This window comes from Cottoperca gobio, chromosome 18 (genome assembly GCF_900634415.1).
Source record: "Cottoperca gobio chromosome 18, fCotGob3.1, whole genome shotgun sequence".
In the NCBI taxonomy this organism is placed as follows: domain Eukaryota; kingdom Metazoa; phylum Chordata; class Actinopteri; order Perciformes; family Bovichtidae; genus Cottoperca; species Cottoperca gobio.
This window is the reverse complement of record NC_041372.1, coordinates 9001697-9024680: the sequence shown is the minus strand read 5'-3', so window position 1 is coordinate 9024680 and position 22984 is coordinate 9001697. Positions and strand designations below refer to the sequence as shown.

At 40.4% G+C, this 22984-nt stretch overlaps 1 protein-coding gene across 6 annotated transcripts in view; it reads right to left on the bottom strand.

The window, feature by feature from the left end:
* Positions 1-22984, bottom strand: part of afap1 (actin filament associated protein 1) — a 77062-nt gene that overhangs the window by 5467 nt on the left and 48611 nt on the right. For 4 of the 6 annotated variants that reach the window (XM_029454711.1, XM_029454712.1, XM_029454709.1 and 1 more), the window contains 8 exons: positions 19864-19950; positions 19507-19582; positions 15847-15999; positions 14771-14982; positions 14075-14220; positions 10819-10933; positions 6675-6911; positions 374-503 (listed from right to left, as the gene is read on the bottom strand). In XM_029454711.1, coding sequence (XP_029310571.1) covers positions 374-503; positions 6675-6911; positions 10819-10933; positions 14075-14220; positions 14771-14982; positions 15847-15999; positions 19507-19582; positions 19864-19950 — 1156 coding nt within the window. The remainder of the gene's footprint in view (positions 1-373; positions 504-6674; positions 6912-10818; positions 10934-14074; positions 14221-14770; positions 14983-15846; positions 16000-19506; positions 19583-19863; positions 19951-22984) is intronic. The other 2 variants (XM_029454713.1, XM_029454714.1) reach the window with 1 other exon arrangement.

The window sequence follows — 22984 nt, the reverse complement described above, 5'->3', positions numbered from 1 at the left end:
AAATCCCTTAAATCAAACCGCAGCTGAAATGTTCCAATTCCACTTATCTGACACTGGAAATATGAGAATTGTGTGTCATACTCCAACATGAGACATATTTGGTATTTCCATTCCGACATTTGGAGAAAGGACAAGCAACACAAGTGGTTACAACCCTCCTTGTTCACATATTAAGCTATCGCATCGGTTTGAACTGACTGGGAAAGGTGGACTATTAGCAGAAGTTATCATTTTATGATATTTTGATTTTGATTTTATAAGAAATTACAGAAACGTTAACTTTCTGTCTAACTTTTTACTTTGTATGTCGCTCTTCTGATACCGGTTTAGTGCCCAATGAAAAAAAAGTAAACTCTCTTTTGTTGCTACTTACTAGAGCTGTTGCGTTTCACAGAAGCTGTCCCATTTGTCCCATTGACTCCATTCTTCTTGGGTTGGTTCTTTGGCTCTGCCTTCTGTTTTGATGCCACTCCATTGGGCCCTGTTCCCTTCTTTCCCTTCAGCTGTTTGGAGAAAAACAAGATAGAGGGAGACTTTTCAAATATTGAAAATCAGTATCGAATCAGTAGCTCACACACTATAGCATACCTGTCAACCCTCCCGTATTTTTACTTCTCTGCCATTTAAATATTTTCCCGTTATTATCCCGTATTTTTAACCTTTCAAAAGAAAAAGAAAATAGGCCTAATTAATAAAAGTGTAAAGTGGCCTCCGGTAGAGCAGATGGTAGTATTATGTTTAACTTTAGCTGAAAAACGTTATCCGCCAGTAAACACACAGAAGAAGAAAACAGGAACAATAACACAGAAGACGAAAACATATGGATGAGAGTCACAGTGAACAGGAGATAGATGGAGACGCAGTTGTACCTGCCAAACAAGTTAAAACTTTATGTAAGTACCTGGCCAAATGGGAGGAGACCTTCCCTTATTTATTAAAAGCAGAGTGGGGCAAACTCTTGCTTTTTGTAAAGTGTGCCATTAAGATGTTAGTATCGCACACGACGGTATAAGCGATGTTCACCAGCAAGAAAAATCGTCCAAGCACAAGCACGCCAAGAGGCACAAAACATACACTGTCAATGACTTCATGTGTGACAAGAACTGTGTCGGAGGCAAACCAAGTGATCAAAGCTGAGGGAAAGGTGTCAATGCTTTGCGCTAAAAATAATATAGCCTTCAGCTTCTGCGTTGATTTCAGTCGCAGTGTAACGGACATGTTTCCCGACTCTGCCATCGCAAGGAAGTCCTCGTCGGGGGAAACAAAAGCCTCAACTCATCAATCATCAAATAAATTGATGATAATAACTCATCAATTAAAATACATAAATCTTATAAACATGTCTGTACAAGTAATACATACTTATAAACATGTATTTCCTGAATGTATATACCCGTCCCTTATGTGTTTACGTTTGCATTGGTGGCTGAGAGCTGTTAGAATATGGGCGGCAAAAAATGTCCCTTATTTTGAAATTCCAATGTTGACAGGTATGCACTATAGAGCTTCAATTTATTGCGCTATTGCATTATGTGACATTTCCAGTACAACTGCTCTTTACCAGACTAAAGTAGACACTGTGTAACGCCATCTTAGATAAACACTTAAAGCAGTGGCATTATACATCACGTGTGCTGGGGTATCTAAGTAGAGCTCAGCACCTGCCATATTAAGGTTGGATGTGCATGTACACTCCTTTTTAGACTTTTTAAATATCTTAGGAAATTTCACCACCGCCCCAAAAAATAATTTAAACCGTCCAGAAGTCTGTGTAAACCGTCAAAATGTGACTTTTACTTGGTTATTGTCATCTATAGTGGTTATTTGCAATAACGCAAAAATAAATTATAAATCAAATCAAATCAAATTCATTTGTATAGCCCAATATCACAAATTATACATTTGTCTCAGTGTGCTTTACAGACTGTACAGGTTAGGACACCCTCTGTCCTTAGACCCTCGCATCACACAAGGAAAAGCTTCCTAAAAGAAACCCCAAAATTAAAGGGGGAAAAATGGAAGAAACCTCAGGGAGAGCAACTGAGGAGGGATCCCTCTCCCAGGACGGACAGACGTGCAATAGATGTCGTGTGTAATATAGTTGTAATTATGTTATAGGGCTGCTAATAGCTAGTGTTAGGAAGTTACGGGTCATAATTCCCTCTGTAATACCTATTTTATATTGCTGTGAAAACATCTTCTTTAAACAACTTGTATTTATTGAAGAATCTCAGTTAACATTAGCTCCATTATCCACCTAAGACCTTTGCAAAAAAGTAATTACTGCAGCTTGAGGAACCTATCTTACATTTTAGCTTATAGAAAGTTGCTATGGCTAACATATTAGCAAACAGTTGCCAAAGGCCAATATTCATTCTCTTTTAGCTCTGTTTTGATCTCCACCAAGTCCTGATAAAATTCAAATAAACTCTTTAGCTGGTAAATGTCAAATATGTTCACCAGCTACTCTCTAACTGAGCGAGTCTGCTGTTTGGTACTGACCAGGTAGCGTATGGTGATTTTATCAGTTTTCTTTTTTGCTGAATTTTTGATTCTTGATTTTTTAAATTCTGTAATCATTGTATACAACATAAAATAGTTTTTTTAAGGAGGGGTTGTGTAACACTTTCTGTCTCGTATTTCTTTTTTTGCTTTATTATTTTGTCAGAAAGCAAAACCGGTGTATAAAATGTCTGGAGTACTAAACAGGTTGTGTTTGTGATGCCCTTAACCTGATTTGATTGCAATGATATGTGTGGCAATGGGCTTGTCTTGCTCAAAAGGATACAGTTATAGCAGGAAACTTAATAAAAATAATTATTCTAACCCAATTTATCCAAGCAACATTGGACTTTTAGGCTAGCAGTGCTGCCTGCAGTCTGTTGTACACCCAGTTGGATGAAAATCTACTTCTTATAGTGGAGTGGTAATTTGTGGTCTTAGAGGCGATGTTGCCACACGCAGCACACGCATCAAAGAGTTGGCGGGGAGGAGGCAGAGATCCACGTAACACAATGTGGAATTACACTATGTGGGACAACCACACACACACACAGTCTAAACATACACACAAGTACATATTCTGTACTCATACTGTACATATACTACACACTAAACAAAAATAAACGTAAGATCTGATCAAAACAAGTATTTCAGCTCAGAAGCCAATTGTTGTTGTATTTCAGCTATGAAATGGATATTAAATCAATATTCAGTATCAGCTCCTAAAATCTTGACTGGAAGTGCATGTTTCCAAAGACCGGATATGGGAATGATTTCAGGCTCAGTCAAGGGGATAATCTAATTACTAAGGACACAACCAGAGGGGGAACACGCTGATGAGAAAGAGATGTGGGCTTGTGGGTGGCCAACATCAACACTTTATCTATTGAGTCAAAGCATGCTCCTGCAGGAATAATCAGCAAAATTTCCTCTTTCACAATTTTAGTGAAGATATGCTCCTTAGCGATAATAAAGTATGTCATCATCAGGTGGACCCAAACATGACTCCAAATAAAGAAAATGTTGCTCTGCAGGCAACTATATTCTGACACGTTAAAAAGCTACAACTCTATAAAAAGGTAGAGTATATGACAATATTGTATTTACAGTAGTAGCCATCTAAAACTACCTCTCCCAGCTGGAGGCTCTTAGATGGTAGTTAGTTAGTAGTTGCTGGAACTTAGGTTGAGAATGGTTATTATTCACATTTTTAACATCATAAACCCTGATATATGATCACATTTCACTTTTCTGACTTTGAGGTAAAAAAATGTCTGACAGTATATCATGCTCCTGCTTTTATATCAGTATATCATGGTTATGTGTCACCTCTGAAACACTTATCTGACCATGTAATACCTTTTAACATTTTAGGCCTATCAGCTATAGTCCTACAAGTGTACACTGTGCTTTTAATGGAGAGGTAAAAAAAAATGTATTGCCTTTTCATGCAACTGAATGCAACTTAGACAGCCAACCTGGACAAACACACAATGAGTTTCATTTTGTGAAAGAAAAAAAACACCGGTATATCAAGATAAAGTAAAGTATAATAGCTGGCTGGAGGATGCCGCTCGGCGCAGGAGTGGGAGGTAATATAAATTACACACACCTTTACATTCTTGAAAATGGATTCATAGATAGTATTGTATACATACATAGTTTTAGATGGATAGTAAATAGTTGGTGGTGGTGGTCTGGTGGCTCGGCTTACAAATAGAACACCGGAAGGTTGTTAGTTCAATACCAGGGGCTTCCACCATTGTCCCCTTGAGCAAGGCACTTAACCCTGAGTTACTCCAGGGAGACTGTGAGACATTGAAATAACTACAGTGTAGTTAGTTCACTGTAAGTCTCTCTGGATAAGAGTGTCTGCTAAATGACATGTAATATAATTGACTAATAATATAATAATAGGCCTACATACACAGTATAGAATAACGTTCTCTGATTCTTCTTTGATATGTATGGCCATACAATTATATTTTCCATTAAAGAAAAATTACAATGTTTGTATATGCTGTCAGTTACAGTTCTTACAATGAAAGAAAATCCTAATCGGAAGGTCAGACTTAAAAAAAAATCGGACATTGGAATCAACCTAAAAAGGTCAAGTCATAATATTTTAGTGCTTCCATCAGAATCAAAGCACAGAGAAATATTGTTGTTAAAGGCCCTGTCACACATATCCATATGACAGAAACATATGCCGGCGCATACGAAAATGTCCAAAGAGTCCAAATACGTCCAACTTTTCATTGGATCGGAAAAGAGAACATATACAGATACGCATGTCTAACCTATTGATATCGTATGACTTACTTATACAAAATGTATCAGACGAATACCCAACAAATGCATAACGTATTCAAAAATATGGCGTATACAAAATATTGGCAATACGCTGGTTTACGTTGATATAAGGAAAGGCATAAGTAGTATTCGTTAAGAGCAGGCGGTGCTACGCTGGGGTACGTTGTTGAACGCTGATGTTTTGAGCATGTTCAAAATTACCGGACATACCCAGCGTGTGCTTCATATGATATGCAGACGCTACGTTACACATACGTGAAGACAGAATACGTACGTGAATATTTACCTACTTAAATACAGTACGTGAATACTTTCCTACGTAAATATAGTACGTAAATACCTATGTGACTATGTTAGAGGTACGTTAGATATAGGCTACGTCGGCTGACGGTGAATCCTACAGCCAATTTATTGATGTGTATGTGAGTGGATAACCTATTCCTACCCTATGTTAAGATTATGCCAGACGACGGAGTAACTTATTACCGTAATTTTCGGACTATAAGACGCACCTGAATATAAGCCGCAGAAGCTAAATTGACTGATTTGTACATATATAAGCCGCACTGGACTATAAGCCGCAGGTTTTTTAATATTTAATTACCATATGTAAGGGTTCGTGCACAGAGGGGATTCATTAATCCTCATCTTCGTCTTCTTCCTGCGTACTAAAACCACTAAAGTCCTCATCTTTGTGTCGGAAACGAACAGGCTCAGGGTGGCTTCGTCAGCAACTCTCCTTTCTCTTTCGATGTCGCTCTCAAAACCAACCAACTCCTCTTCATCACTGTCGGAATCGAACAGCCTCTGAAAGGCCTCAGCTGTGGCGGCGTCCTCCTCTTCATCACGCAGCATTCCAGCCTTTCGGAACCCGTTGGTGATCGTGGATGTTTTAACACTCCTCCACGCTGTCAGGATCCACTCGCAAACTTGAGCGAAAGTTGCTTTTCGCATGCGACCAGTTTTGGTAAATGATTTATCGCCACTAGTCTCGCTCTCGTAATATCCGTCTGTCTCTCGTACCACTCGCGGTTCCACTTTTACTTTTGCGCGCTCTTTTTCCGGCATCCGGTGGACTGTAACCTGTAAAATCCATAGATTTAGGAATTCCCCTAGTGGCCGTTAGCTGTAAAAATCCATAGATTAGCCGCACCGTTATATAAGCCGCAGGGTCGAAAAATGGGGAAAAAGTCGCGCCTTATAGTCCGGAAATTACGGTAAACGTGTTTCTACAGTACAGCTAGCGTTCAGCATTTTAGCCGTTCTCCAGCATCAGCATGACGTGACCCAAATGGCACTTTTCCAGCTCCGTTTGGCAGACGTTCTGTTACCTTTTAAATAAGTAAGTGATACGCTATCAATGTTTGACATACGTATAATAATTTGCTATGTATACGTCAGCTACAACACCGCTGTGGAAAAGTTGGACGTATTTGGACTCTGACACATTTTGAGCTAATTTTCATATACGCCGGTATATGTTTTTGACATACAGAACTGTGTGACAGGGCTGTATGTCTGGCGTGTTGTCTGCGTCCTTCAAACGATCACAATTTACCCTTAATTTATATCAACGTATTGCCGATATTTCGTATGCGCCGGCATACGTTTCTGTCATACGGATATGTGTGACAGGGCCTTAAGAACACTTTGTTTTTCAACAAATCCAATTTCCCATGAGTTAACACATCGGAAAAAGAAAAAAATTATAACTGAACATAATCTAATCATTAACTCTAAATTATACATTTAGATGTTGACAAGAAAAAAAAACTTAAAGTACACATTAATAAATGGTGAATTATAGACTGTTAAATTATAGGAAAACAGTAAGGGTTAAGGAGCAGAGAGTTATTCACCTGAGCAGAGGCTTTAGTTTTAGTATCAGCAGTGAGGAACTTAGAAGAGATTTTAGAAACAGGGGTTTTGTAGCGACTGGAAGAAGATGAAGTAGAAGAAGAGGAAGGCTTCATAGTATAGCGAGTGTCCAGCTTGGGCGAGGGCATGTTCTCATAGAGGTCAGAGTTCTCATAGTGCACCTCCTCCTTCAGCTGGCGCTTCCCTGTGCTGGGACTGGAGTACTGCACCTCTGGGTCCTTGGGTTAGCATGCAAGCAAGCAGAGAGAAGAGAGGAGGAGAGGAGAGATGAGAAGAGAGGAGAGGAGAGATGAGAAGAGAGGAGAGATGTGAGGAGAATTGAGGAGAGAGGAGAAGAGACATAATATATAACAGGAAGGAAATATCAAAGGAGAGATGATAGCAGTATAAAGCTAGTTACACTATTTTGACATAGCAAGGGTCATTGTAATATATGATATCATATAAAATGTGTAATTTTAACATGTAACAAATCATATTGCGGTGGGAGATATGGTGTTAAAGCAGTAAAAAAACACTCACGGACCACCTAACTCCCCAAATATCCAAAAACAATAGGCCGGCTTACCACTCCAACAGTATATTACAAATGACAGCCTAATAATGGCAGCTTTATGTGACCTTCTCTATATCGCTCATTTACACATTAAATAAACAATACAAATACAACTACGGATTCTATGCGTTCATATGCGATTTAAACGGTAAATGCTGATAGATTTTACACATTATATGAAACGTAAACTACATTTATTACTGAGTTTATGTCCGTACAGAGCCGCAACTTACCAACAGCAAGATTGTTTGCTACTGAGAGATACGCAAAATGCAAACTGTGAGGACGCCTTCGTCATGTGTTTCTTAAGTTCATCACGTTTTCTCTCAAAACATCCTGAAGGTTTCCCAAAGTAATCCTTGTGTTTACTCTCAAAATGTCGCTTGAGCTTGGCGGGTTTCATAGCCTCGTTCGCCAACGACTCGTAGCACAAAACACAGTGTGGATTGGGATCCCCTTCATCTCCAGTCCAAAACAATCCAGATTTGATGTAGCCGCTGTGATATTTTCTCTTCACTTTAGCGCTGGACTTTCCGCGTTCAAGCCGAGTTTCACAGCTTTCAGCCGGGTGGTAGTTGGACGGCGAACCGCTCTCCTGGGACTCAGTAACACAAAACCACTTGTTGTCGCTGCGGCTGAACCACTTGTAGCTGGTGAATCATCTGCATTAGGACGATGCACCTTCACTGTCGCGTCAGATCTTTGATTTCATTTTCTTTTAACTGACCCTGTCTTGAGCCATCATCCATTTTGCGGCTCAAATTGACCGCGCAGATAATTTATGACGTAAGATCGTAAAACTAACCTACGTAGCTACGCTACATCTATGCTACACTCAGGTCTATACTAGTCATTTTTAAACAGTTTGAGAAACACTTTAAAATGATTATATATTCATTTCAAATGTGACATTTTACCAATATACTCACAGACCACTAGCGGTCGCTCACGGACCACTTTGAAAAATATTGTGTTAAAGGAATATTCCAGTTTATTTCATCATGTCACATTTCCCATATATGTGGCCATTGTGACTCTCTGGATCATGCTAACTTTAAACTAACCACCTCCGTTGCAAAGATTCAGTCAAAATAGCCACATTTATGGTAAATAAGCTAGGTTAAAATAGATCAGCTTTTTCCTTCAAGATAATATTATGATTTTGCAGGGTATTTTTGTTATGATATATAATTGTTCTAACCTAATTTCAACTAGTATGGTCAAATGTATGCAGTCACTGTATTCAGTCTTTGTTTTTGAAAAGCAGACAGTCAAAGCTGTGACTCTGCTCTTATTTAAAACAACTGATGTAAACCGACCTTCTGTATGGTCATTAGTCAGCCGAGTCCAGCTGAACATATCTTTTTTAGAACTTTTTGCAAATGTTACTCAATGGAGCCACTATTGTTAAAATATGTGTCTAACAGGTGATTTTTTTGACTGGCAGCTCTGTCTGCTTTCCTGTGTGGGTCCAGGAAGTATTTTCTGGGACTGACAATGCCTTTTTCCTTCACTTTTCCTCAACTTGTAAAAAAAACTCTGTTTTCTGGTCATACAGGACTGTCTCAGAAAATTAGAATATTGTGATAAAGTTCTTTATTTTCTGTAATGCAATTAAAAAAACAAAAATGTCATGCATTCTGGATTCATTACAAATCAACTGAAATATTGCAAGCCTTTTATTATTTTAATATTGCTGATTATGGCTTACAGCTTAAGAAAACTCAAAAATCCTATCTCAAAAAATTAGAATAGTTCCTCAGACCAAGTAAAAAAAAAAGATTTATAACAGCAAAACAAAATCAAACATTTGAAAATGTCCATTAATGCACTCAGTACTTGGTTGGGAATCCTTTTGCACGGATTACTGCATCAATGCGGCGTGGCATGGAGGCAATCAGCCTGTGGCATTGCTGAGGTGTTATGGATGCCCAGGATGCTTCAATAGCGGCCTTTAGCTCATTAGCATTGTTGGGTCTGGTGTCTTTCAGCTTCTTCTTCACAATACCCCACATATTCTCTATGGGGTTCAGGTCAGGGGAATTGGCAGGCCAATCGAGGACAGTAATGCCATGGTCAGTACACCAGTTACTGGTGGTTTTGGCACTGTGGGCAGGTGCCAGATCATACTGGAAAATGAATTCCTCATCTCCATAGAGCTTTTCAGCAGACGGAAGCATGTAGTGCTCTAAAATCTCTTGGTACACAGCTGCATTTACTCTGGGCTTGATGAAACACAGTGGACCAACACCAGCAGCTGACATGGCTCCCCAAACCATCGCTGACTGTGGGAACTTCACACTGGATTTCAAGCAACTTGGATTTTGCTCCTCTCCAGCCTTTCTCCAGACTCTGGCGCCTTGACTTCCAAATGAAATACAAAACTTGCTTTCGTCTGAAAAGAGGACTTTGGACCACTCTGCAACTGTCCAGTGCTTCTTTTCCATAGCCCAAGTCAGACGCTTCTTCCGTTGTCTTGAGTTCAGAAGTGGCTTGACCATGGGAATACAGCTATTGTAGCCCATTTCCCGGACACGTCTGTGAACAGTGGCTTTTGATACCTGGACTCCAGCTTCAGTCCACTGTCTTTGAAGCTCCCCCAAATTCTGGAAGCGACTCTTCTTCACAATGCTGTTAAGGCTGCGGTCATCTCTCTTGGTTGTGCAGCGTTTCCTGCCACATTTCCCCCTTCCAACAGACTTTTTGTGGATGTGCTTTGAAACTGCACTCTGTGAACAGCTTGCTCTTTGAGACATTTCTTTTTGTGTCTTACCCTCCTGATGGAGGGTGTCAATGATGGTCCTCTGGACAGCAGTCAGATCAGCAGTCTTCCCCATACTTGTGATTTAGTTTACTGAACCAAGCTGAGTGTTTTTCAAGGCTCAGGAAACCCTTGCAGGTGTTTCGAGTTAATTAGACGATTCAAGTGATTCGTTGAACACCCTACTAGTATACTTTTTCATGATATTCTAATATTTAGAGATAGGATATTTGAGTTTTCTTAAGCTGTATGCCATAATCAGCAATATTAAAATAATAAAAGGCTTGCAATATTTCAGTTGATTTGTAATGAATCCAGAATGTATGACATTTTTGTTTTTTTTAATTGCATTACAGAAAATAAAGAACTTTATCACAATATTCTAATTTTCTGAGACAGTCCTGTAGGTCCAGAACAAGCTTCTCTGATTAATTACTATGAAGCAAACATGCATTGTGATGATAGATCAGTTATTGTAACATAAGCTGAATCCGATGCTGATGCAACTCATCTAGACAGAACATGATGTGGCCTTTGTTGTGCTCTTTTTCTCAGAAAGTTTATGTCATCAAACTTCCACTCCACACTGTCAAATTCACTTCTTTTTTGGAACTGACTTGTACATAATCTTAAAGTAAATATGTTAACAGATTGGTATATCATTAATATTGTTATATGACACATTAAGATTTATAATTTCTAAAGATAATATATGATGCACCAAAAAACAGTTAAAAATCTTAACTATCGTAAGTATCTTAATTACTTTTATGACATAAACCAACTTTATGTTAAAAAGTGCTCTTACCGTTCCGTTAATAGGCACATCATCATAGTGCAGAGCCATGCCAGTGGGGCAGGCATAGCTGTTGACTGGGTTGTCCAGGTACGGGTTAGGAGAGACAGCACGCTTACTGGTGAAACTGTGAGGAGAAAAAAAATATAAAAAATAGATATATTCACTCTAAATAATTGACATTTCTTGAAATACACTGTACATAGATAATAATCAGCGGTAGCATTTTGTTCAGTCGGCAGACACTTGCTCTACATTTAAGAGTAGGTTTAAGACTTTCCTCTTTGATAAAGTTCATAGATTGGGCTGGCTCAGGCTTGCCATGAACCAAGCCCCTGGTTATGCTGCTACAGGTTTAGACCATCGGGGGACTTACACCCAGCTCCTCTCTCTATCTGTATGCATTCATGTCCCATAAATGCATGTTACCTGGCATCCAGGGCATCATCCCCAGAGTTGTGTCTCTTCAAAGATTAAAGATTTTATTAAATAATCTAAGTTCCAGGCTCCTTCCTACAATACAACAGGCAGTATAATTAAGAAATAAAAAAATAAATATAGAAATTGAATAGTGCAAAAGACATAAATGGTGTAAGTAAAATGCAGGAATAAGTAAAATGTATACATATAGATTCTAATAAGATAAAACATAATATAACATTTTAAATACTGCACATTAAATTAAATAATATATACTGAAATAATATATAAATATGTGGATATGAGGAATCTTGTCTTGCAGGTTGCTATGTTTAATGATTGCTACTGGATTATGAATCGTGCTTGCACCTGTTGCTGTGTTATTGCCATGTTATTATTGTTGGCTAACAATAATGTATATGATAAAGATCGATCCAGGAGGGTGTTTGACATACTCCTGGATCGATCTTTATCATATACGTTGACATTTTTGTCTTATGGATTGTCTATGTCAGGGGTCGGGAACCTATGGCTCGTGAGCCATATATGGCTCTTTTGATGACGCGATATGGCTCGCAGACAATTTTGAGCTGACATTTTTTAACATGATTAACAAGTAATAAACAATTATACTGTGTCATTTTAGATCTCCCCTCTCCTTTCCTCCGCTCTGTCTCTGACTGCACAGCGCACACACGTGTGTGTGTGTGTGTGTGTGTGTGTATAGGTGTGTGTGTGTGTGTGTGTATGTGTATGTGTATAGGTGTGTGTGTGTAGGTGTAGGTGTGGGTGTAGGGGGCGGAGCTCCGCCGTCGCGAAACCGAGCAGAGGAGAAACTGCGCAAAGCAAGCAGTAGACCGGGGGGGTCAAACTCATTCACAGAGGGCCAACATTAAAAACTGGGACTACGTCGAGGGACAAACATGGTCCACATTTATTGAACAGGATACACATAAAGTGCAAAAAGATATGGAACATATTTAAGTCAACTGCAGACGGATTGCTGAGCAGTTCAGTTTTAATATGCTGCAAAGTCGGCAAATGCTCTCAGTTGATCAGCAGAATGCTGTCGGGAACACAGCGGTGGAGATGTTTGTCAGTGTTTGGAAACACGTAGTGACCAAAGTTTCCTTCTGCATCCGAGTCTCCCACAGGCAGCTTGGCATCATACATGTCCGTGATCACACGGCCCTGAAGCTGCAGGTTTAACAGTGAGATGCTTCGTTATGTCACACACACAGTCCGGCTCACATCGTCCCAGAGATCTGTGGTGTGTTTCCCTTTGCTTTCCAAAAACTTTCATTTCATTCACACATTTAGATTCTTCCTCAAATGTCTTTTCCCGTGGTTGTGCCATGCATTGATTTAATTACCAAAACCGGCGGGCCAGTTATGACAGACATATGATATTTTCTCGCTGGTCGGATATAATTGCCTTGAGTTTGACCCCCGTGCAGTAAACACTGACACGTGCACATAAATGACATAAATAACGTAAGAATTTAGTTTATTTACTAAAAGAGCACCTGTTCAATGAAACACTGATACCGCTATTAGTACTCGGAGACGTGTTATTCTTAAAAAATGCACGCATAAAGTTACATTCACATTTATATGGCTCTCAAGGAAATACATAAAAAAAATATTTGGCTTTTATGGCTCTCCCAGCCAAAAAGGTTCCCGACCCCTGGTCTATGTTGTAATTTTAATATGTTGTTTATTGTTTATTCTGTACACACGGCATCTATTGCATGACTGTCTGTCCTGGGAGAGGGATCCCTCCTCAGTTTCTCTCCTAGAGGTTTCATCCATTTTCCCCCGTTAATAGGGGTTTATTGGGAAGTTTTTCCTTGTATGTTGCAGGCAGTGGCGGGCTGTGCATTTCCCACCTAGGCCTTCAGTGATGTCCTACAGAGTCCTACCTGAATTATTCCACCTCTTAATACCATCATTATGACGCCATGGCTCTAACTATACATTTAGACAGAAACGCAGTATAACCGGGCGTTGCATCACCTTAACATAGTCAAGTACAACAGAGTTATATTAATATTTCCGAAGCATTTATAATCAATAAATCCGCATTTCCCTATTTTTGTTCACCCTTTCGTTGTGGGGCTCCGTTTCCCTGCGCACTTGTTCGTTGAGCTGTAGATCCACTCGGGTGTCCAAAGGTTTTCAAAAGCACCGTTGCTTGTAAGTGCCCAGCCGTGCTTTGGTGTCTCGTCGCTGCCTTGATTAGACAACTCAAGTTTCCAAACCCTGTGTGGCTCCAAACACCAAATCGATCAGTTGTAAATAGCAGGCATTCCCAGCAGTATAATTTGCAGTGCCTCTCGGAGGCTGTGAGCCAGGGGTACTGCTCGTAGTTAGTGATTTGAAAGTGGCGGACAAACCCTGTGATAGTCTCGCTAGCATCGGGGTTGGCTGTTCTCTTCTCACAATGTCTAGCTTTCTTGAAAAGTTCGTCTTGAAAATGGCGTTGTAATTATATCTGCGACCAAATCGATCTCTTGTCCTCCTTCAGCCATTGTGGGTTGAAAAAAAACAGCTTGTAGAAATCTAAATTGGCTCGTTCAAGTTCAGTTTGCTAGCTCTGCCTCTCAATAGTGCGTGTCCAATCAAAAGACGTGGACGTGCTGACGTTATCGTACGCCTGCTAGCTGGCCCCGGTGTCCCCAACTCGAAATCTGATAAGAGAAGGCCTTGCTGGCCCTGACGGCCCGCCACTGGTTGCAGGTGTCGTATGGTGTACACATTGTAAAGGCCCCTTAGGCAAATTTGTCATTTGTCATATAGGGCTATATAAATAAAATGTAATGGATTACAAAAAATGTGTGACCCTCACCAGAAGGACTGCTTGGCCAGCTGAATGACATTGGCGGTGGTCTCGACATCGATATAGTCGTAGTGCAGGGTGGCTGGGTCGGTGGTGGAGCCAGTCTCAGCCAATAAAATCCCCAACCAGCGACCCATCTCCTCAGAGGAGGAGGCCTGGTGGAAAAGGAAAGAGTTAAATTCTTATTGTTTCTTGCATCCTCAAGTTAAATTAAGACCTAAAATAACTTTCTGATAAGAATGCGGGACAGTTTGTACCTAGAACACTTTTGGTTTGTTGCAGGAACTGGCCACTTCTCACATTTGACCATCTATCAAAAACTTAGTAATGATATGGTTTTACAGGGAAAAGAAATGGAAGCAAATGTCTAGCAGAGGATGGCGTGCAAACTATGTGAGAAAATAGAATCAAAACAAACAGAATGGCAAATGGAGGATGTTCATATACACCAACACCATTAAACACACAGACACAAATCACTGGAGGGTGGAGGAGTCATTTTGCCACATGAGAACAACAAGAATATAGAGGAAAACATGATTGCGTTCGCTTGCACCAGTGCTTTAAATTATTCCCCAGCATTTCTGCTTCATTTAATGGTTGACAATGGAGTTCTAATAGCTGAATGTAACAAAAGAATACGGAATATAAACAGAATCAAATAGAGCATTTGATGGTTAACAGAATTCTTAGAACACAGCTCACCTCCAGTACAGCAACCTCCTGGCCGTTACGAAGCAGGCGGAAGGCAAAGGGGTGTTTGTGATCGAGGCCGGGACTGACCTCGCAGCCTCGAAGGGGCAGCGAGGCAATGTGGCTCTTTAGGTCATCACGGTCCTTATGGAGGAGCAGCTGGTTATCTTTCAGGCGGCACCAGCGCTCCCTCCATCGATTATTGGACAACACATTCAGGTAGCCTATCGAGCAAAACAAATACAGTGAGAAAAATAAAGTCATAAAGAACTAAACTGACTTTTTCACCCCCATCCAACCCCATTTATAATACTATTTATGGTTGCCGCTTTTTCAGCTGTCCAATGTATTTTTTTACAAGTCTACCTTTTCCTAACAGGATTCAAATGCAGTAAGTTCCAGGGAGGTTATGCATAAACATACTAAGAGTGATGTGGAAGACAAAAGCAGGTGGCACACATGTATTTCACAACAGCCTGTACAGGACATTGTTGTCTTCTTAAGTTCTTTTTTATTTCAAAGATTTAGTTCTAGAGTAGCCTCTAAAGGTGCGTTTGCTTCAAGAATATGTAGGTTTGTATATGGTAAATACAGAATTGTTCGCATTATCTTTGGAGTGAAGTCATATGAATACTTTGTCGGTTAACTTAACATCTTCTACATTAACAAGATGGTGAGATTTCAGTTTACCACGCTTCTCTAACTTTGTCTCATGCGGATTGAGTCTCAAACAGTTCGGTCTGTCAAATGCTCTGAAAGAATGTTGAAAGGATTTTTGTTTTACCATTTTGAGTTTGAGTAACTGTTACGTGTTGTCTCATGTGAGGCAGTTGTTTTTGTTTGAATAGGAGTTGCAAGTAAAAGAAGAAAATAAACAGAAACCACTTCTGTATTTTCGTATACAGTATATTGTATCTGTATTTCATTGTGGTGAAACAGATAAATAACTCAGCAACACTCGGGTAGTACATTCACACATATTTCATGAATTGATGAATACTGAAAAGGGTTGATGACAGACTGGTTATCCTCAGTACTGTTGAACTACTTTATTTCCAAATCAGTTTATTGTTGCTTGAATCTCTTACCACATGTGGGTACGTCTTCTTCTGCTGACGAGGTCTGCTCATCTGTGGACGGCTTCTTCTTACCCAGGCCGATGATCTTAGTGATCTTCTTCCCTGCTCCCTTCCCCACCGTCCCAGTCTTCTGCTCTGACTTTGAGTTCTTCTTGCCTTTTCCTTATAGAGGGAGAGAGAATAACTTTAAATGAAGGGCAAATAAGTAAAACACTGTAATGTCCTTCTTGAAGGTCTCCTGCATACTTAATGAGCTCTACTCTCATTATCTAAACATCTGAAATTACTAAGAGAGGGTTTTCATTTATGTTGATTCAATTATGCGTGGATGCTTTTGCAATACTGTAAGAATAAGAAAAGAAGAGAAAGAGCAACTGTAGGCTCTACAATAAACAATCATGAGTTCAGAATCAGTTGCATTCCATTTAATCAGACCCTTTTGGGTTCTAAAGCTCTTTATTGGTGAATTAGATTCAGTTTGCTATTCCAGCATTTTTTTTTCACATCGCTTTTTCCTCACTGGTATGGTGTGATAAATACCATGGCAACTGCCTTAATTAAATAGGAAAATGTCTGCACTCAAAATACAAAAAGTATACAATCACACAGAATGTGAAGGCAAGTCAAACCTTACTTATGGCCCTTACCCTGGCCCATGACTAATCCCGGTAAAGGCAATAGCTGAAGCCAAAAGCTTTTGTATTTAGAAAGATAGGCTCTCATATAGCATTGATGAAATGACCAGATTTATAGTATACGGAAACAAGGTAAACAATACCCACTCAGCAGCATTTCAGTAAAGTAGTGGAGCCAATGGAGCTTTTTACTTTATTACTATATAACTTATAACTGCTACATACTGAATAATGGTTGAATACTTTTCTACAGGTCATCCCTGGAGAACTAATCAACAATTTTATATGATTAAATTAAGCTCATCTGTGAGCTTGTGGCTGATCCAATTTCACATTCCCAATAGTTTCACAGCAATGATACATAAACATGACACAACCAAGTCCATGAATCACAGCTCTGTGCTGACTCAATAAAACCTCAACTGGATTTGGAAAATTAACTGCTAGTGGGAAATCTGTTTCAAACATTATGTTGGAAAAACAAACTAATATTTAAGAGGAAAAAAAGTAAGAATGTTAAATTTTAGTCGACAATCCAAATAACTGAGCAGACAAGTAAAATTAAATTTCACTCCAAGGAATTTTGCCTGCTGAGCAAACAAAAAGTATACAATTAGAGACTATTTCACGCATATCTCTTTGTTTCGGCATTGCCAAGTAAAACGAAAGTTACGGATGTAACCACGGTTCTATGAATCCTGGATGACTGCCAGAGGCAGTGTTTAACACTGGATATTTTCCATCTTGCGCATGCGCAGGTCGGGTATTCATATAAACAAAGTCATGTGTGACCTCGGATGACCCCGGTCAATGGTTAAGTTCCGGTGTCATCGACTAGATGAGTCCTACAGAATCTTCTTGCGAAATCACGAGATTCCGAGTAACTTAGAACTCTGGCGGTCATCCAGGATTTATATAACCGTAGTTACATCCGTAACTTTCGTTCTATTTCGAGAACTGCTGTCTGGTCTGACTAGGACAGTCCGCTGAGTAGGGCAGCTTTGCCGAAAAGCTCTCCTGGTTCCACTGGGACAGTACGAAGGGTCCTTCTACATGTCTCTGACAAGGGTGACTGCGCTGGCCAAACCTGGTGGCGAGTCTGAACCAAATTAGACATCAGGTGCCCAAGCTCCCTTGACATCATGGCAAATACCTGTAATGAAGCATCACTGAGGGTGGTGGAGAAAGCGCTGAAAGCATCATGTTGCAGGAGGATGAGAGGGCGAGCATGAGGTGGGAGAGGGAGTTAACAATACATCCCACGCGTGCATCAGAAAGCAGGTTATCAGTGATCCGACATTGGTGTCGAGGGCACATGGCATTTCGCTTCAGGCTTAATAGCTGGTCAGGGCAGAATTTTGCCGCATCCTGCATAGCTGCCAGGGTTCGGCCATCAATGTAAGACAGGAGAGAGACCTAGTGTCTCTCCAGCAAGCATGCAACTCCCTCGGATATTATCAGAGGGTAGAATAGAAAAGGTGGTGGGTGGTGGGTGCCGGAGTGCGCCTGAAGAAAGCACTAGCAGGCATGGATTCTGATTGCCATACATCCAGCTGCAGGCGAACCAGTGCCATGCAAATGCCCACTTGCAATGAGCTGAGGAACAGGAGCCAGGCCCGGAGGCACAGGAGGGCTCCTCCTCGTCCTGCTCATTAAATTGAGTTGCTAAAGCTGCCATTGAGACAATATCCTCCTCTGGGACCAAACCGACCATAGGTGGATTGGGTGCAGCAGCATTCTCTGTACCAGCACCAGAATGGAGAACCAGCTCTGAGGAGTGACTTCATCTGGGCCAGCTCAGCAGCTAACAGGTTCATCCTAGAAGACAGCTTGGAGCACCCACAGTCTCTGCGGTGCAACGCCTAGAATGGGTAGGATGGGCTGGCGTCATCTGCTCAGCACAATCCATGCACGGGTCCTCTGAGAGGCCCTCCCTCAGATGCTCGAGGCCAAGACAAGAAGGGCAAAGGGCATGGCCATCCTCCGGTTGAAGAGGAGCCATACAGATTTTAGAGCTAAATGTAGTGACAGCAGCAGATAAAACTCACCAGTTGCTGCGGGCTGCTATGTCAGTCTTGAGCGAGAGCACTGCTAAGAAAAAACAGGCCAGGAAGCAGTATATGCAGTGAGAGGGGAGCGTGGACGCTCTCTTCACTGGTACAGTCGTGGGTTAGCATGAGCGAGAGCACTCTGCTAATTTGTAGACAAACTAGGCCAGTAAACAGTATGTACAGTGAGAAGGGAGTGAGGACACTTTCTTCACTGGTGCAGTTGTGAGTTAGCGTGTACTATGCTAACTATAAAAACAGTAAATATTAGGCTATAGGATAAACTGTACAGCCTACAGTTTCTGTAGCGGTCCATCAGTTAGTTTGAGCGAGAGCACTCCACTAACTGCCAGGAAAAACAACAGTAATGGCAAATCATGCATACTGTAGCAGCTTACTTCTGTTAGCATCCTACCAAGTCAGCCTGAGCGAGAGCACTCTGCTAACCATGGAACATTCAAATTATAGAAAAGAATGTACAGTATCAGACAAATGTTTGGACACACCTTCTCATTCAATGAGAATGAAAAGGTGTGTCCAAACTTTTGAGTGGCACTGTACATTGTATAGCAAGCTTCTACTAGCGTCCCAACATGTTAGCCCAGGGGTCGGGAACCAATGGCTCGCAAGCCATATATTGCTCTTTCGATGAAGCCATATGGCTCGCAGAAGATTTTGAGCTCTGTTTCGCGAAGGGCGGGGCTTTGCTCCCGACACACAAACACATGTGCGCACTCACCTACAGTCAGAGACAGAGCGGAGGAAAGGAGAGGTGTGAACAAAATAATAATAATCCACACACGCATGCATGTCTAGTGTTAAGCACTGCCTCTGGCGGTCAATTGAAAATAATTCAAGAAACAATATTGATAATGTCCTACTCCTCATTCAAGTTAACTATAATCAAAAGAAGAATCTACAAAACTGATGTTAATTTCTAAGAAAATGTTACAGATTATGTGGTTATTGCTGCTGTAGACTCCTACCTTGGTCCTTGCAGTCGCTGTGTCCGTTCTCATGAGTGGCTTCACCATCGGAGCTTGGTCTGTCATATGATGCCTTCTGCCAGTAAGGAAGGAGAATGGATGCACAAAAGGTACAAAGTGAACAAAACTGCACTTTCCTAAAAGTATTTAATACACATAGCAGTCTAATTACATTGTTATGGCTGCGTTATATAATTACTGCTTTATTTAATTGCTTTTTGCTAATAAAAAGAATGGGGGGAAAAAGGATAAAATACTGCCAACATTGAATCAGCTATCGGAACCAAATCCTACTACAGAAATAGCCATTTATGGGAAACATAAGATTACAGCACTTCAGTGGATGGGTGTGTTTACCTTTTCCAGTTCGGGTTTGTGCACTGGTGACCCAGATCCAGCTCCATCCAAGTCTATACATCCATTAATACACACCTCTCTCATCACCTGAAAAACATAAAGAAATACAGCATTAGCTAATCAGGCTACCGTTAACATTAAACAAACGGAAAGTCCCCACTTGTACACATCGTGATCACCAGTTTAATATATACACTTGCGTGTCTAACTGGAACGGCGGAATGTTAGGTCCTAACCTGGATCAGAATACATGGGTGGAACCCTCATTTAAAGATACTAAAATATTTCATCACACCGTTGCCACATAATTAAGCAGCTCATTTCTTCAGCCTGGAAAGCATGCCTGGGGTAATGCAGGCCATATGTACGGTGAACTCCCTCCTCTCTCATATCCCATCATGCTACTGAATGGCAGCCAAGGGATCATAAAGCAATACAGACCATGCAGTATGAGGTAGAGAGTGTGCATGTAGGGTAGGAGTTGGTGGAGGGGTGGGGTGTCTGCTACACATATTAGACACCACAGAGTTTTACAATGTCTATGGAATCCTTATGCAATAAGCAGGGGTGAATGAGATCTGCAGGGCTCTGGACAGGGCGCCAGTGTGCACTGGCGTGACCATGTTGGACTTCAGATCTGGCAACCCAACATCAGATCTGCCAATCCTAGGCGTATGGTGGTGACAGCAGTGTGTGTAGATGAGCGTTGGGCAAGGGGAAATACGATTTCAGTCGTACCACTTTGTGCGCAAATCGGCTAATGCAAGCTCTGACACACATGCGCTTGCAGAGTACACACACACACACACACACACACACACACACACCATCTATGGCCGTGCAGAGCTCCTCAGCTCATTGGTTTTGGCTTGGAGGAAGCATAATTGGGTTTTGCGGGGGAAATGATGGACTGTGGCTCCATGGGTTTGGCTCAGAGAGCAGCTCAGAGGCCGGAGAGTGGAATAGACTGCAACATCATGTCTATCTTCTACTGGAAAGATAATTTGCCAGACTAGGGTGCTACGTAGGTCTGATGATGTACTACAAATCAAACTTGAGGAGGTAGTGGGACTTTGGGTGCTGAAACACTATTTTCAATTAAATAGGCTGGTGATTGACAGTTACTGCTGCATGCTTGAGGCATTGAAGTGGTTATTATACATATTCATGTCCCAAGACCCCACATTTTAAATTGTGTATGCTATAAAATTAGCTTGAAGCCTATATACACAAAACTTTAATGTATTCCAGTAACAGCAAATCTGCATTGTTTAAAAAAGTATTTTAGATATATTTGGCAAAACATCAAAAAACTCATTCAGTCTTTATAGTCAACCAATATTGAGAGCTTTAATCATGTGACTGCAAATAATATGGCTTTCTGTTAGAGGTTATTTTGATAAATTCCATAAGAATGCTCAAAAATCATTCTCCATGCTCTGTGGGCTTGAACCATTTGCCTTTGAATGAAAACTGATGGTCGTTCTTGAGTTATTGTAATTGCATCTTTATTGGTTTATTTTTCTAAGAATTCTGTCCATCATGGCTTACGTAATAAACCTGAATAACCAGGATCCTACAGTGCTCAGTGACATGTGGTTACCCCTCTGGGTTTCTGGCTCAGCGTGCATATATCAGGATCTGTAAAGTCCCCCTTGTAGAAATCTTCCTTTGGACAGATGTCTTTTTCTGTTTGGGGGATAAATATGTACAACTCCTGACCCACAAAACTTAAAAAATTGATCATGAGTGGGATTATTTTAAAGTTAAAACTGATTTTATAGAGGGATCAGTGAAGTAGTCATAAATTATATGGTGTTTGAGTGTGTTATTTTTGTAATACTAATGTATGGTTGTTTGTGATTTCTGCTGTACTGTATGCATTTTATTATTGAGTTTTTGTGTATCTTAAAAGTCCAACAAGGGACAGGCATTGGAAATGACATTAGACAATAAATGCTGCGCTATGTGGTATTGTTTATTGCTATATATGTGTCCCTATAACAATTAATATTAAATAAATACCGTGATTGGTAACAAATAAAGGATGGACATGTACTGGATAATAATGGTGCACTAGGGGTCACCGAAGAGGCGTTTGAAACCACACTTGAGCAGATAAACCAAACAATGAACATACAACTTACTTTCCCCAAAATTAGTGCAGAAAAAAAACAAGAAAAGAGAAGTTAGGAGGGGAGATATTACATCAGTCAGAGACAAAGAAAATTAAGTCATACTGTAGTAAATTAAAAAAAAGGAGATGAGGTTAAAGAAGATGGAAAGGGAGAAGAAGGGAGATAAATGCATACAGTACAATATTCAAAAAAAGGATTGGTAAGGTTTAGGAGAATGAAGGAATAAAACAATATGGACATAGGTATTCAATAAACACATCATTAGCAGACGTCTGGGAGAATCATTACTGTAACTAGCAGGCTATCTCAGCTTTCCCTTCCCACTTCTTTCTTCTCTTCCTTTCATTACTGTCTTTTTCCTTCTTTTTCTTCACCTTGCTTCATCTTCCCGCTCTTTACTCCTCACTCTTTACCAACTCTTCTTTCAGTCCCTCATCTACATTTACTAAATGCGATTTCACGTGGCTTCACTTTTGTCATGAGCAATTGGGTTTACATTCAACAAGTGTGGGCAACTACGTAAGAATGTTTTTTTTCCATTATTCGGTAATAAGGAATGAAAAATTACTATTATTGAAGTTGTATGCCTCTGGGTAGAAGATACATTGTGGAGAGGGAGATAAAAAATGTAAAAGCTGGAGAAAAACATTTTAAGAGACAAGAAAAAGTGAGGAGAATAATGAATTATGGTGTGACTACTAAAAAACCCAGTGGTCCTAGCAACACAATATCTGTGTCAAACACAGACACAAAGACACGCTACTACACACACCCTGAAAAAACGGACTGCCGTCGCTGTATATTTTCATGACTCTGGTTGCAGATACCTCTGCCCCGACCAGGTTACTAATAAATAAACAACTGCTAATTACCATGTGGAACAAACAATTGAATCAAGAAAGAAAACACAAACTGTTTGTTGACAGTAATAACAATAATAATAGCAATAGTTGAAATGAGAGAAAGACAAACGCAAACAATGC